Source organism: Seriola aureovittata, chromosome 10 (genome assembly GCF_021018895.1).
Source record: "Seriola aureovittata isolate HTS-2021-v1 ecotype China chromosome 10, ASM2101889v1, whole genome shotgun sequence".
NCBI lineage: Eukaryota > Metazoa > Chordata > Actinopteri > Carangiformes > Carangidae > Seriola > Seriola aureovittata.
Window position 1 is genome coordinate 3,568,036 of NC_079373.1, and position 15,407 is coordinate 3,583,442.

General features: G+C 40.0%; 1 protein-coding gene across 7 annotated transcripts in view; it reads right to left on the reverse strand.

Annotated features, from left to right (window-relative positions):
* The window catches only part of ndrg4 (NDRG family member 4), a 59,235-nt gene extending 46,057 nt beyond the window's left edge, over window positions 1-13,178 (reverse strand). For 2 of the 7 annotated variants that reach the window (XM_056386702.1, XM_056386701.1), the window contains exons 1-2: window positions 13,024-13,171; window positions 10,384-10,457 (exon numbers count right to left, since the gene is read on the reverse strand). In XM_056386702.1, coding sequence (XP_056242677.1) covers window positions 10,384-10,457 — 74 coding nt within the window. In that variant the 5' untranslated portion in view covers window positions 13,024-13,171. Of the gene's footprint in view, window positions 1-10,383; window positions 10,458-13,023 lie in introns of all 7 variants that reach the window. The other 5 variants (XM_056386705.1, XM_056386704.1, XM_056386706.1 and 2 more) reach the window with 4 other exon arrangements.
* Between the last annotated feature and the right edge of the window lie 2,229 nt (window positions 13,179-15,407).

Consider the following 15,407-nt stretch of genomic DNA (forward strand, 5'->3'; position numbering starts at 1 on the left):
CCAGACTTAAACATCTCAACAACTACTGAATGGGTTGCATTTTCACTTATTTTGCAAAATATCTCAACCCAATGGATTAGCACCAAATTTTAGACATTCATGGTGCCCAGAGGATGTATTCTGATGGCATTGGTGATCACCTGGTTTTATATCACAGCTCAAACTTTTAATTTACCCATTACCTTGGTTTATGACCAAATACCTCCACAACTAATCACATCCCCACCAGCCTCAGTTGTAGTTCGTGTTCGTTGCTAATTGTCAAATGTTAACATGCTAACATACAAACAGTGAACAGAGTTAGGGTTAGGTGGGTGCAGGTGGGAGTTTTCAGGTAGCTAGCTAGCAGCGTGGCTCACGAATTATAAGTTGGACAAACACCACTTGGTATAACTATTGATTGCCATGAGATATTGTACATATTCATGTTCTTCACAGGATTAATAACTTTGTTAAACCCCTGACTTCATATTTAGCACTATCACTGGCTCCAATTTTAATTTGTTCAATTCTTTTGTTTATGACCAAATAGCTGAAAATCTAATGACCTTCCCAACCTCAGCTGTACTTGTTAGCATGCTAACATGCTAAAATAAGATGGTGAACATAGTAAGCATTATACCTTCTAAACAAAAGCATGTTCTCAGTGTGAGCATGCTACCCAAAGAAACTCTCTGCCTCTGCCCAGAGTTGCTAGACAGGAAATGGAGTTTTGAAAACCTGAAATCAACAAAATGCTTGTCTGCTGTAGTTCTGGTTCACTGAGCTTTTGGTCCATTTGATTTCATGGCAGTGCCCCATAAGTCAAAGACTTAAAATTGTGAAATAAACTTGGGTAACTGGGAGTGGGTAACTTCACCATCTGATTCCAGATATATATAATCATATCAATTTCGCGTTTAACCCTCTGTGAGACTTAAAAGCTGGTACATACCTGATATGATCTTATTGTTTATCTTATTTTCAATTGTTTTTCAAGAACATTTCAAATATGAAATACCTTATTTTTTGTTGCCTCTGTGAAGCTGATTTGCATCAACTTTTTCATTCATGCATAAGTGTCACTGGCTCATTCATGGTTGTTTGGCTACCAGCTGATTAGTAAAAGCTAATCATAATTATACAGGTGTATAGCATAGCCATTAGAAGCTGATACCTCACTATTACTGTCAGTAAAAAGTAGGTGTAAAAATCTGCCAGGATCATATTCATTAGATTGGCAGGTAACACTAAATAGTTAACATTAGGCTATAGAAATAATAAGATGCACAATAAAATTTAGTTAAAATAAAGGACTGTTATTAGTAACTCTGTATATCTAAATGTTGGCAGTCTATGCCTTCATCTATCTCCTGTCTTGTTTCCTTCCTGTTGACTTGGGGTCTTTCAGTTTGATGGTGTTACTTAACTACACTGATGTGATTCCTGGAGGCGCTTCCTCCAGTCAAGCAGAGCGGAGATGTTAATCCTGACTGATACACCCTGACAGTCACTTCTACACCTCACATCATCCTTCCCATCACCATCCAACCTGTTGGTCTGCCACATGCTGGAGTGAACGCACAAACTAGCACTGCTGGTAACTGCTGATATGCATGTTTTTACACTTCGTCATGCAAAATGACAGAAAATACAGCAAGTTAAGTCAGCACTTTCCTCCATTTGAAATTAAACTTTTTATTAAAATTATTTGTACCAGAGATATCAATGTCAGAGTGGAGGATTAAATATTAAATATCAGCTATCATCTCCAGATTGAGCCCCACAGCAAGCTCTTTCTCCCCTGGCATAAAAAGCTTTCTGTCAGCGCTGTCAGATGAAAGCTTTGTGTCTCCACAACACTGTAGCTAGAGAGCTTTACAAGCAGCAGAGAAACACAGCCTCATTTTAGATTGAAGCCCGTGTGTTTTTGCATTCATACTTATGGTATTCACAACAGAGAGCAAGCTGGTTCTGGTAAAACAATATAAAGAAATTATAAAAGAAGGGGACACAGAGAATGTCAGTGGTGACCTCACACTTTAGACAACACACTCACTCAAGAGCTCTATTTTTGCCTCAGCGCTCATTTATGGCATCACAGTCAGGGCGTGAGAGGGCAGCGCTCTGTGGGGGTCTGACTGCCTGCTGAGAACTGGACTTACTTCAGCAGCCTCTGTGAGGGGTGTGTGCAGAGGACGGAGCACTGAGCCTTTGTAATCTGCCGTCTTATTCTTTCATTCACTCAGAGTATTGGCAGGTTTCTAAAGGACAAATTTAAGAGCTTTAACAACCTCTTCAATGTTACCTGGAATTCCAGTTGAGGCCAATTTAAAATGTGTGGAGAGATGCAACCTCCCTCTAACTAAATAGTGACATTTAGAAAACTGAACACAAAAAAATTAGCAGTAAATTAAGTTGCTGTACATGAATAAGACACAATTATTATAATGATCTGTTATACTGAGGTTCAAAGTTCATTCCTGATCTTGGGAACAATAGTGAAGAAAGTCAGCTTTTAAGCAAACATGGACCAGTCTTTGAAGTGCTCAGAAAAAAAAAGGAAACTTGAACATCGGCAAACTTCATGAGCTGATTAAGATCATGTGATATGACTGAAAGCTCCAGAACAGCTACTAAATGGAGCTTATCGCGAGACCGACCCATGTAGGGGTCATGTAGGGCATTCTTATTAATCATTATGTCAGTTAATTATGATTTATAGCACCCAGTTATATGTAATTCGGAACCTTTCCTGTTTCTCTTGTCTGTTCTGTGGTACGAAATAGCAACAACCAAAGTTACTGTAAATCTTCATATAGAAGCTTTTTTTTCCAAACTAAAAGTCTACTAATAAAGGGGTGGTCGGAAGAAATATATTATCCTGAATTCATCAGGACAACATAGAGGAAGAATTATGTGAGTATTAACAGAGGAACAGGAGAAATGTAATAAAAGTCTGTCATAAACCTGGTTGTTTCTGTTGAGGTCATAAAGTGAGAATTAATGGTGCTGAAGTGAATATATGTAGCTTTTGCTGAACAGTGGTCACAGTGGCCAAAACTGACATTTATGGGATCATGGAATGTAGTAAAATCTAGTGCAACAGTAATACAGGGAGGGAAGCATCATTAAATATTATTTTCAACTGGTCAAAAATCCTGCTAAGACCCACTAACGCAGGGCTTTTGTCGGGCTTAAACACAACGCCCCGGTGAACACGTAAAATTTTAAAACTTATCCTGTTGTGACGTCTTTCAGAGCACAGACATGATAAACACATCTGTCACCTGCCCAGCACGGTAGCTGTTAAAGCAGAAACACCACAGCTACACTGTGCTGAGGATGAAAGAGTGAGCTGCGGCCTCAAAATAAGTTTTAAAGACACACAATCGCCATTTGAAGCGTCTCACATGGGGGCTCAAACCCGGGGATAAGACGGGACGGATCCATCCTACCAGTCTGCACACCAGCTACCAGCTCACTGTTTCTCCAATGTATCATGGGTGTTTGCTCTGTAACTGCATGTGATAATATCGCTTAAATTATATATTTTAGTATATGAATTCATTCTGGTGCGAAAGGGGTATAAGTCTGACTCTGTCTCATCTGTTGTCTAGCAACATCTACATAAAGCTCATTAACATTAGCTTACATTAGCTACCATAAGCTACTGCTGATTCCAGATAAAGTAAACTATTTTGACAAGAGCACAGTTGTGTTTTATAACTTATGATATTGACTTTTAATTTGTAAAAGAAAGTTGTTATTGCTATTTAATGTTATTTCCTCTTTCAAAACATACAAATAGCTCCTTTAAGGTTTGGGTTTACAGTCATGATATATTTTGATGTTGGAAAAATACTCAACCTTATGTCTGACCATTTCATATTAATTTTAGAGCAGGAATGAAAGGTAAATTAGTTAATTATAGAAAGTTAGAGTCAGATTTCAGTGTCTGGACATGTGAAAAGCCCCTACATTGACTGCAGCCTGCAAGCGAAGAGAAGATGTATGCATAACTCACCTTAATTCTGCTGTGATGTACAGTATATCCTAAAATATTCTCCCATCTTTGAAGGAGTGTGTTGGGTTGATGATGACCTGGCACTGCCTGAGGTGTTAGCAGTGATTAAAGTGAAGACCCTCATGCCCTTATGGTTTTCATATTTGCCTCATTAATTCCATGTTAATGGGACCCTGGGCCAGAGGTGGCACTCAGGTGGTCGTGTTCACCTCTTTCTAATCAGGAAAGGCTGAGCCAACTTGATCTTTTTAATCTGCTTCAGACTTGTTTTCACAGCTGGAACATTGCTCAGTGAATTTATACGCAGTGAGTAAAGTCTGATAAGACAAGTTTTACTAATGTGGAGGAGCTACACCATCCTGTATGGAGGCAAAATAAAAGCTGAGGCTACACTTACCTATAGCTGGTTTCGCCTCCAATAAAATCCTGTCCTAGCATCAAACTGAGTATTTCATCACACAAGCTGCACACTGATTCATGCAGCTGTAAATGTAAAGTTAAATGCTCGACAGCCCTGAGGGTAAAACGCTGCAGTGGCTTCAGATCCCTTCACAGTTTGTCGTCATGGGTTCTTGAGTGTAGACTGATGGTCAATTTTATCCATTTAAAATGAAATCTAAGCGAAAGAGTCTGAAACTTTCTGAAGCATCTGTACACACAAGCCAAAGTATGTTGGTGTTTTATATTTAAGACTTGCACACTGCTTCATAAAAACTTGTCGATTTAGCTGTTTTCACTCCTTTCTAAAGGCGGTGCCTGAGGTCACCTGGAGAGCAGATGAAGCAGGACTGCATTCTTGTTTTCATGCAAATCTCCACCTAGTTAAATGCAAGTTTTTGGGGAAACTTTTGTAGAGATTTATTAATATTTATCAACCACTGTTTAAAGTAAGAATAAATATGTTTTTCCATTTCTCCTGAAATTACTTCTTTTACACTCATTTTCTTGTTCAAGTGTTGCATAACTAATTTATAAACTGAAATGTAGATATTGAATGGTGAAAGTTTTTAGCAAACAGTAGTATACTATAGGCACTACTTTTTGTACGTTTTGGGGGTTAGCAAAACTTTATACTTACACCTCGTACTCCAAGATAAAATTAGTGTTTCTCAAACTTTTTTAGACCAAGGACTTGACCATTAAAATAAAACTCAGAGACCACCTGACTCCCTGAACATCACCAAAACCAATAGGGCCGACTAATTCAACAGTATTGTGACGAGACGTAGGGATGGCGAGTAGGGGAGTCATAGCGAGAACTTGCTGTTTAGGGCATTTGCACTTATGTGGTCTGTGTCATAACCATTTGGCTATTGGGTCGCCCCAAACTGGGACAGCGTTTTAATTATCAGCAACCCCTGCACCTCACACACTGCACAGCAACAAGTGGTGCTGTTCATTTAGCATTAATGTTATCACACACATATCAACACTGGCCTTATGTCATCAGTAGCAGTACAAGTGTCAATCATGGCAAATACATTACAAGTGAAATTAACTTCACGCTTCTCACTTGCCTGCGTACGTCATGTCGAAGCTTTGATTTGATTTGATGAGTCCGTGATCTTGTCCATTGTCCGTGTTTGATTGTTAATAGGCTAATAACTGGTGAAAGCTGACAACTGGTGCAGTTGCAGTCCCAGGGCAGGCTAACTGTTAGCTTCGTCCACATTTCCTTTCAAATGTCACGCTGATCATTTTTGACACAAATCGTAAAACATATCATGTAAACTGGCGAAGCTACGAGAGCGGAAAGTGTCGCAAAACAGCCAGTGACGTTGCCGTCATATAATAATGTTTGAATTTACATACGAGTGTATATGAACACATATACACTACTCGCTACCAGGCGTTGTGGTCACTCATAGACAGTTTCAGAAACACTGTAACATGATATTATAACAAATGTACTTTGAGAAAAGCTGAATAAAATGGAGGGTAAACATAGTGCACTAAACTGCCTTTCAGACTGGATTTATTTCCCTAGGGAAGGTGGGGAGTTTTAACATTACTTTTGCTGGTCTGTTATTTTAAACCCATCCGGAGCAACTATGTGGGTAATTTTTTCACCCCCCACCCCGGTAACATTTATCGCTACACTTACCTGTTTTCTGTTAACTCACTGGTTCTCCTGTTCTCTAAATCCCATCCGGGGGGATGTCATTATGTTTTAAAGTGCATATCTATGTTTTTCCTCAGGAGGAGCAACTCCTCCCTCTACTGTTTTTCCAGTCAGCTCAGTGTGAAAATGAGGGCAATCAAAAATATTATTACTAATGATGGAAACTAACATACAGGCCTGTTTGGAGACGGAATAAAAGCCATCAGTAGAAAATTGGGAACTAAACATGGCAGTATCATAGGAGACCAGATCTTTATAAGCTTGTCATAGTTGACCAAGATCATGTAGCTGTGAAGTGGAAAGAACCAGTATAGCAGTAGACCACCGAAGCACTGAAGGACGTTGTGCAAAGAAATAGTTCCATTCAGTCATTAAAGAGAGAAATGTCAGCACAAGAACTGTTTGTCAGGTGCCTAAGGTCACCCTGCAAAGTGCCAAGAATGGAGTCCTGTCAGAGACACTGCAATTAGTTGGTCCTCACTAATGCTCTAGTGGCTGGAGAGGTGCAGGTCCCTGCAGATAGCTTCCAAGATCAGGTAGAAAGCCATGGAGGCTGTTACAGTAACATGTCCATGGTTTTAAAATGACATGTTCCACATTCACACCTGTGTGTGATGTTGTGGTGCCCACATGCTTATGAAGATACATTAGTCATACAGCTGCACAGCTTCTGTCACAATCTCAGCAGCGATTCATGTTGTTAACTTGTCTAATGGTTGAGCTGAAAATACCGTGTCTACCCCTCAGTAGCCTCCCGTTTGTATGGAAATACAGGTGGAATATCACCTGACACCAGCTGACAAGTGACACTAACCACTCGTCTACGACTTGTGTTTATCTCGCGCCACCTGAATGGCACAGTTGAATCGTCCGGCAGTCGAACTGAGAAATGCAACCAAATCTCCATTCTACTGGTTGTTTCTATAGACTGCCTGCAGTGCTGCAGGGCTCACGCCAGCAGAGGCAGACGGGCAGACAGTGTGTGGTCACCAGCAGTACACTGAAGGGAGAGGGGAGTGTTTGCTGGACTCCTTCCTGACCCAGGCGGAGAACCAGATGTCGAGCAGCAAAGCTCAGTGGAGCACACTGAGGATGTGAATGGTTTACTGAGCAAACCGCAGACACATTCAGTATCCACTGAAAAAGGCCATAACCCAGAACTCCAACTGAAGTGAATAACGTATTTGTTTTTTTCTCTAAGTGGGTCTGAAAGTGTAAAGCCATAACATGAAGAGTGGTAAAGGAAATATCAGTCCGTTGAAAGAGAATTTTGGAGTAGATCTTCATCAAATCTATTGATGATAACCTATAATAAATCATTTGAGATGTGATTGTCGGTCAGAAAGACATGTTTTATTTCTTTAACACTTAAGTGGTTTGCAGCCATTTTTGGTTTATATAGCAGCAAGGCTGTCACTATTTATTCTAAATTCAAACCACTTTTCAAACATGGAAAAATAAAACCTAACCTTAGCTGTAATCTTTAACAATCTGTTTAAATACAAAACTTAGAGTGTATAAGCTCAAAAGGTCATGTCTTGTACCCGACTAGGGGTCTCTCCAACCCTAAACTAGACTGTTATCGTTGTCTTTGCTAATGCCAAATGGAGGACACCAAACTTAAAATCAACACCGTTATAATTATACAAAAATTGTGTATGAAGGTAAGGCTGCACATTGAATTACTTATTACTGACTGCCTCACAGCAACATTAGCTTGTTAGCTTATCAGTGAAGTGACACAGTGAATGGATGAAACAATGCTGATTCTCAAACAAAGTTTACACAAAGTCTGTTGGGTTTGAATCATTTAGAACAAATTTTGAGTTAATCCTCATTCCTGCACACTTTTAGATTTTTTTGAATAAGCTTTGAGAGCCTGTATTCCTCCCTGCCTCCTGAATTATCCACAGACCTCACAGTAAACTCATTTTCTGTTTACAGTGAGTCCTGCACGTCATCTACAGACACAGGGACACTGTTCTGGAAGGAGACATGGCTGCTGAATGCTTTAATTTTTACTACCACTCGCACCACAAATGTAACTCCTTACACCTCCATTGTGTTGAGGAAGAGGCAGAAATCATAAAAGCAGATACATGAAAACATGTCCCCTAATGGAGTCTCTCATATAGACACAATACAGTGTCTACTCCAAAGTGGGGCCCGTGGTAATGTGTGCTGTGGCTAGCATCTACATATTGCCTGCATGTGAAGCTTTAAGGCGACACCACTAGTGTCATTTGACAGGTTGATAACAAACTGATCTCTTTATACCAAAGTTATTTCCATTTTCTGCACTTTATGTGTTAAATAAGGGGCATTTCAATTTGAAATTGGCATTAATGTCAAGAACTATAGCCAACATCTGATTCAATTTTACTCTGGTCGTTGTTCACCACTGACACTCAGCCTGTCGAGCTGAGGGGAATTTAAGGAGGTGATATGGAAATACACCACACGTTATTCTTAGCTTGATGGATCATGATCCTGACATGATTCTAATTTTGTTTTTTACAAATAAGACAATAATTAAATCATAATTATTTAAATAATAATTATTTCAGTACCAGTCTCTACCCAGCAACATTTCAGATCTATTTCTGCCGTTTCTCTCATTCAGTATTTCTGCCTTTTATAACACGATGGATGTGATGAACATACTTTCTACATTTACCAAGGTCACTGTTTTATCACAGATCTACAACACACTGAATCTCCATCATAAAGAAGTCATAGTATGTAATGCAGGGATGTGTGGAACATACAGTTCCTTCCACACTGATCCACACACACACAAAACAAACAGCACCCACGCATTTCAGAGCTGGTGGGTGACAGTAATAGATAACACACACAGACTGAGAAAAAATGAATGTGTGCATGTGTGATGACAGGGCATGCTGCTGTGCTCCATTACAGCTGGGTGATTTTCAACTAAAAACCAAGCTACTCAAGCTACATGAAGTCTGTTTGTAGTTGAGAAATGGTCATGAAAACTTGCTTTAGACAAATGTGCTGGTGTGAATGGACACTGTATTGTGGCCACAGCTACAGGGACTACAAGTTAACACGTATCACATCACCAAAAGGCTTATTAGCATCAGCGTGGTTATGCTAATGAGCCATTCTCCAGTGATTGATGCTTTTTCAAACTAATACATGCAAAAAAGGACATCTGACCCAAAGCTAGTGTGTGTAAGTAATCTGTAACTACACATTAAAGGTCCCATATTTTACACCTTTCCTGTGATTTGTTTGTGTTTGTGTTTCCTGTGTTGATCCATAAAAAGATATGTTTGTGGTTTTAAGAACCAAAAACTGTCTCAGTGTAGTTTTACATCTCCTCTCTCCTCTGCTTTGTTGTGACATCACAAAGTTCCAGAAGTCCTGACAGCTGGTTTTAAGGCTGAGTTTCTGAATACAAGCTGTGTGTATTTAACTGTGGACTGAGGCTTTGATACTTACACAGTATTAATATAGAAGCTAGGCCTGCTTTATAATCACACAACACTTGGACATCTTCCTTTATATTATATGGGACTTTTAACTGTTGCTAGCTAATTTTCAACTTAGACTCAAGACTACAGCAAGGTTATGTGTTCAGTTTTTAATCAAATTTTGCATACAGTTTAATGTGACTGTAAATGTTTAAGCTCAGAAATAGCTCACAGGAGATTGCACATGATGAGATGGAGATGGCTCAGTTGTCATCATGGTACAATGGATTGTATGGATTTCTTTCTTTTCTTGAAATGTAAATTGTAGTTTCATGTCGTTCTTCTTCTTGTATCTACAAAGAGCATTAGCTACTGGTTCATATTGTTATTTGTGAAACATCTGATGAATGAGCAAACCACTCATGCTGTAATAGTGGACGCAGTGTGTCACCTGGAACAGGTTGCCACCAAATGTTGTTGAGGGAATTATCGGTTTCAGGATCTGGCTTCACTCCCAGTATCTGTTGTGGTCTAAAAAAGATTTCTAAAGAGACATTTGTCAGATGACAGATGGACTACTCCTGTCCTAGGCATGTTAACTAACCACATGATGAATTTTCATTGGGTTTGTGGGTATTTGCTCTACTGCTACGGAATGAACATGTGAAAGACTGGACTGACTGGTTGACAGAATGGAACGGATGGGACGGAAAATGCCATAAATAACTCCACACAGGCCGGATAAAGGAGAGGCCTGTGTGGCACGGTATGGTACGTTATGTAGGGAGGTACGGTGGCTTCACGATCCTACGTACATGGTCTGCAGGAGGCTCTGTGGAACCGTGCAGCCAGCCTTGGGAGGGAAGTTCCAAAACAATCCAGGCCCCATCTAGCAGCAGGTATAAAAATACAAGAGACAAGATCTACTGTACTGGTGATGGTGCATTGCAGGTGTAAAGGCAGTAATAACATTCACAGAAGAATTAAAAGAGGAGACTTCATGCAATAAAACTACACAGAGCAGACAGGAGGTAATATTAAGTAGGAGACAGAAATTAATAGGATCCTGTGGAAATGGCCATAAAAGACAGAGAAATGTGAAGCTTAACAATTAATAGAAAGAGACTGTGATTGAGTGACTGACACTATTGTAGTTATTAGATCTTATATCAACAAAAAAAGAAGTGTCTTGGCCTTGCAGTCCTTAGAAAAGCCAGTATTAGGAATTTAAAGCTGCATTAACTGACTTTCAGCCACTAACAGTGAGCAGAAAGAAGCATAACACAGACTGTAATTTACATAAATAATAATGGAGTTTTGTTTCCCAATACTCTGGTTAATTGCAGCAGAGAGCCAACAGAAATGTACAGCAAATATATCAGCATGCAAAACATGTATTAACAACACAGCTCTTCCAGTGGCTCACTTGCAGTGCCAACCTCCATTGTTTAGCTGTTGAAAATGCCAGAGGGGGGGTGGGGGGGGGGGGGGGGTGTAGGAGGGAGGGAGGTGTTGGGGCTGAGAGTGAGAATTGGGGACTTCAAAACAGAAAGAGGAAGACACACGGAGGAAGTTTTGCAAGTCAGAAACCTCAATATCTTGCAAATCAGTGTGTCACCAGTATTGATCAGCAGCTGCGCGAATCATAAAAAAGATATTATTGCCATTGGGACTGTTAAAAACTCCCTCGTCGCCGCTGTCTTCAAAGTCAAACTGAAATTAAAATTCTCCTCTTTTCCAATGATACAGTTTGATTTGACTAATCTCCTGAGAGCTGGTGTTGCTAGAAGACATCGTTACTGACAACTGTTGATAACATTTTCCGTCCTTTTTAAAAATTCCACACAGTATTACAGTATTCGTAGATAATGTCTGTCCCCCCCCTTCATGACTTTCAACATTTACTAAACTCAGATGTGCTGGAGTAGGACACAGTTACGGCAAATGCAACAGTTAGTCCTGTAACCTCAGCACCGTACACAAAACACCCACTGGGGTAACGATGATTTGTTTTTTTAAAATGAATAATTAAACGGAATAATTTCCATTCCACTTCTCTCCTACGCTCACACTTGTCATACGGGCTCCGTGCAGCTCACGTCAAACCAGAAGCAGGAGTGTATCGCTCTTTGTAAGTCTATTTATAAACCCCCGAGCTGAGAAACTGACTCGCTCCCAAAGGGAAGAGTGGCTCGGCTTCAGTGGCTGTTTCATGTGCTGGAGGAGCAGCAGGAGCGTAACAAAAAAAAAAAAAAAAAAGAAAAAGGAAAAATACAGCCAATAAGTTTTATAGCCTTAAAAAAACAGAATGTGAAAAACATATCCAGCAAGAAAATGATAATGGGAGCGGAGCTCTGGATCCTATGGAGAAATTATGTAAGAGCACCGTGAAAAAATGGGACATTGACAGTATCGTTCATGCAAAGGTTTTGAGCAGGATTCAACAAAAATGAACACTGTGTTAGATGTCTAGTTAAGATCTGACCCAATCAGGCACTTTGAAAAAAATACACTTTTTGTGAATGTTACGATGAGGTTTATTCTTAATAAATAAACCCTACAGCTACAATAAAATACAACTTACAAATGTGACAATTTAGATAGAATAAAGACATTTGAACATATTAAAGTTTCCTATTGGGTCTTTTCTTTTTTTCAAGCATCACACCACTATATCTTTACCTTTGTGAATCACAGCCTCAGTCTTTCAGGTGTTGCCAGCAGCGTTCGGCAAATGCAGGCAGATTTGAGGCACCACTAACACGAGCCTGCACCAAATTCAATCAACTTTTATGACTTCCACCTACTGTAGAGTCATCATTCACTCACCTCCGTCTGCTGCACACCAAACCTTCTCTGTAGCACACACAGCTCTCTGCAGTTGCAGTCGCATCTGTGGTGTTTACTAAGACTTTTTCCCAGAAGCAGCAACTCCAACACATCAACCCAACTTTATTATTCCAATACTAATAATACTAATAATAAAATATGAATACACTGTGAAGCACATCCTGATCTGTTTAGCTTCGTAAAAAGGCAATGATGTGGAGGAAATGGTGCATTTTGTTTTCTCTGGGGTCAGTGAATTTAACCTGTAAATACCCAATGCATAGGCTGGTGATGGGAGATTTGTGTGTGTGTGCGTGTGTGCGCGTGTGTGTGTGTGTGTGTGTTGGAAGGATGGGTGGGTGGGGTGTTAAGTAAAGTATAGAGTACAAAGCCTCAGCCCCAGTGTTCACAGACACTGCCAAAAATCCTGTTCTCATTTTAACACCCTCCTCCTCCTCCCCCTGCGCTCCGCTATAACAAAACAGCTCCAGCACACAGAGCTTAGATAAAGTTCAATTATCATGCTCAGCTTCTCAAAGAATTTTAGCTTTTATTTTGGTACAAAAACAACAGTTTCATACTCATTCTCTGACAGACAAATATCATCAGATGAAGCGTCACCGTACCTGTGGAGTAGCTCAGAGTTTCTCCCGTCGGTACAGTCTGGTGTAGCTGGTGTGTCTCTGTGTCCGTGTGTGCGTCCCTTGGGCTAAGGCTGGATGAGTGTACAAAGCTGAGTTTGTGTGCCTGTGGGTGCACTAGACAAAATGAGAGAGAGAGAGAGAGAGAGAGAGAGAGAGAGAGAGAGAGAGAGAGAGAGACTTCATCTCTCCCTCCCCTTCCTGATGATAAACAGAGAGCACGTGGCTTCACCAATGATGCAGCACACCGACGAGCACAGCAGCGAGGAGGGGAGACGAGAGGTGACAAACCGAGGAGAAGAAAGAATTGTAGCGAAGAGACAGGAAAGAAGGAAATAAGAGTAAAGAAAGAAGAGAGGGTCGGAGCTGGGTCTGGTGGAGAGAGATATTATATATATATAAGTGTGTGTTTGTATGTATGTGTGTGTGTGTCTGTGTTTGTTCTTGAAAGCAGGACACTGCAGCTCCGAGTTGGCGCACACAACATTTGAAATTACTCATGCTTTTTAGAACGCGCCGGAAAAACGGGGACAGATTCATCTGAATCTGAGAGAAAATATCATCCTCTGAACATCCAATTCTGACACAAAGTGTCATCATATCGCCTCACAGACATCCTTACACCCACACACACACACACACCAGCATGACAGCCCACAGGCGATCAGAAGAGCTTTTCTTTCTGGTTTAAGATAAAGGAACTGACCAGGTTTGGGAAACTGGGGCATGACGTGATGAAACCGCTGATTCCAAAATCATCCATCTTAGCAATCCATGTTAAACTTTAGCATTATATAGTAAGTAAGTAAAGTTTATTTATACAGCACCTCTCATGGATAAACACAACATCATAACATCATAAAAATCTAGTTCAAGACAAAGAAATAGGACAAGAAAAAGCAATACAACTAGAATTACCAGTCTCCTCCACTCAGACTGTGTGCAGGTTACATCCCTGTTTATCCAGAGCCATATAAAATATTAACCATTTGTGTGAAAATTTGTCATATTTGGTGTGTGAAGTCATGAGTTATGGCTAAATAGTGTTTTGTGAGGTCACACTGACCTTGACCTTTGACCGTCAAAATCGAATCAATTTTTTTTTTAGTTCTATCAAGGCGTTACTGAGATATCGTGTCCATGAGAATGAGACATACATACGTAGGGACGAACAACCCAAAAACAATATGCCTCTGGCTCTAGCCGTCACCAGAGCGAAGGCATAATATGTTGGAGGAGGTTTTCACACAGACTAACCAAAAAATTTAAAAAATATGTGTGACAGAGCATTACAGAGCTTTTTGTGCCACAGCTGGATATCATTGGCATAAAAATGATAGGAGATGCCACTAACGGCTAATAATCTGTCAGAGACAGCATATATAATGAGAACAGCATAGGACCTAGAACAGAACCTTGTAGAACACCACATGACAAAGGCGCTGTGTCTGATGCACAGAGACTGAAAAAATCCCATGATAGGATGAGAACCAGTACAGGTTATATGTAGTCTAAGACTGCTATAAGCTGCTTGGCAACAACCTGTTCTAGTAGTTTGGACAAAAGAGGCAGCTTGGATATAGTCCTATAATTCATAGGGAGGTTTGGGGTCAAGATTTGGTTTTATGGCGTGTTTAAGCTGGGCAGAGCCAGTTGGAATGGAGAGATTTATCATAGTTAAAATAGTGGAGCCAATTGAATTAAAAACATTTAAAAACAAGGATGAGGGAAGAATTTTAAGGAGACAGAATGAAAGGTTAATTTTTTGTAACAACTCAGTTATGTACTTAGGAGTTATGAGTTTAGAGCAGTATAGTATTTAGCAGTATTTATAAGTACAGGTATTTTTACGGCCTATGAAACTCTGTTCAGTGCTTTGATCATGTCCACCTTTATTTCCTCCAGAAGAACAGAGCTCTGAATCGCTGCAGCTGAATCATACAAAAGATTATTAGGACTATGGATGAGAAAAAAAAATGAGGAGGAAGTTTTCTTTTCATTATGCACTTCAAGAAAAAAAGTCAAAATGTCGAGAATAAAGTTGAAATGTTGAGAATAAACTCAAACTGACTGAGAAGAGGACTTTAATTTTAATTTTGCCTTTCAAGAAGTCGAAATATCGAGAATAAACTTGACATTTCGAGATTAAAGTCGACCTTTTCAGACGATATCGACCAGCGCCTATGCCTCCCTCTACAAAATGCCTTGTATAGATGAACTGGTGAAATTGTACTTCAGAACCGGCTTTAGCAACAAAGAAATTTCTCTTTTGACTCATAAACAGTGTAGTTGTCAGCATTAGGACTTTTAAGAGATTGTGCCAAAAACTGCATCTGTTCAGAAGTAAAAACCACACAAGCTTGGAAGAG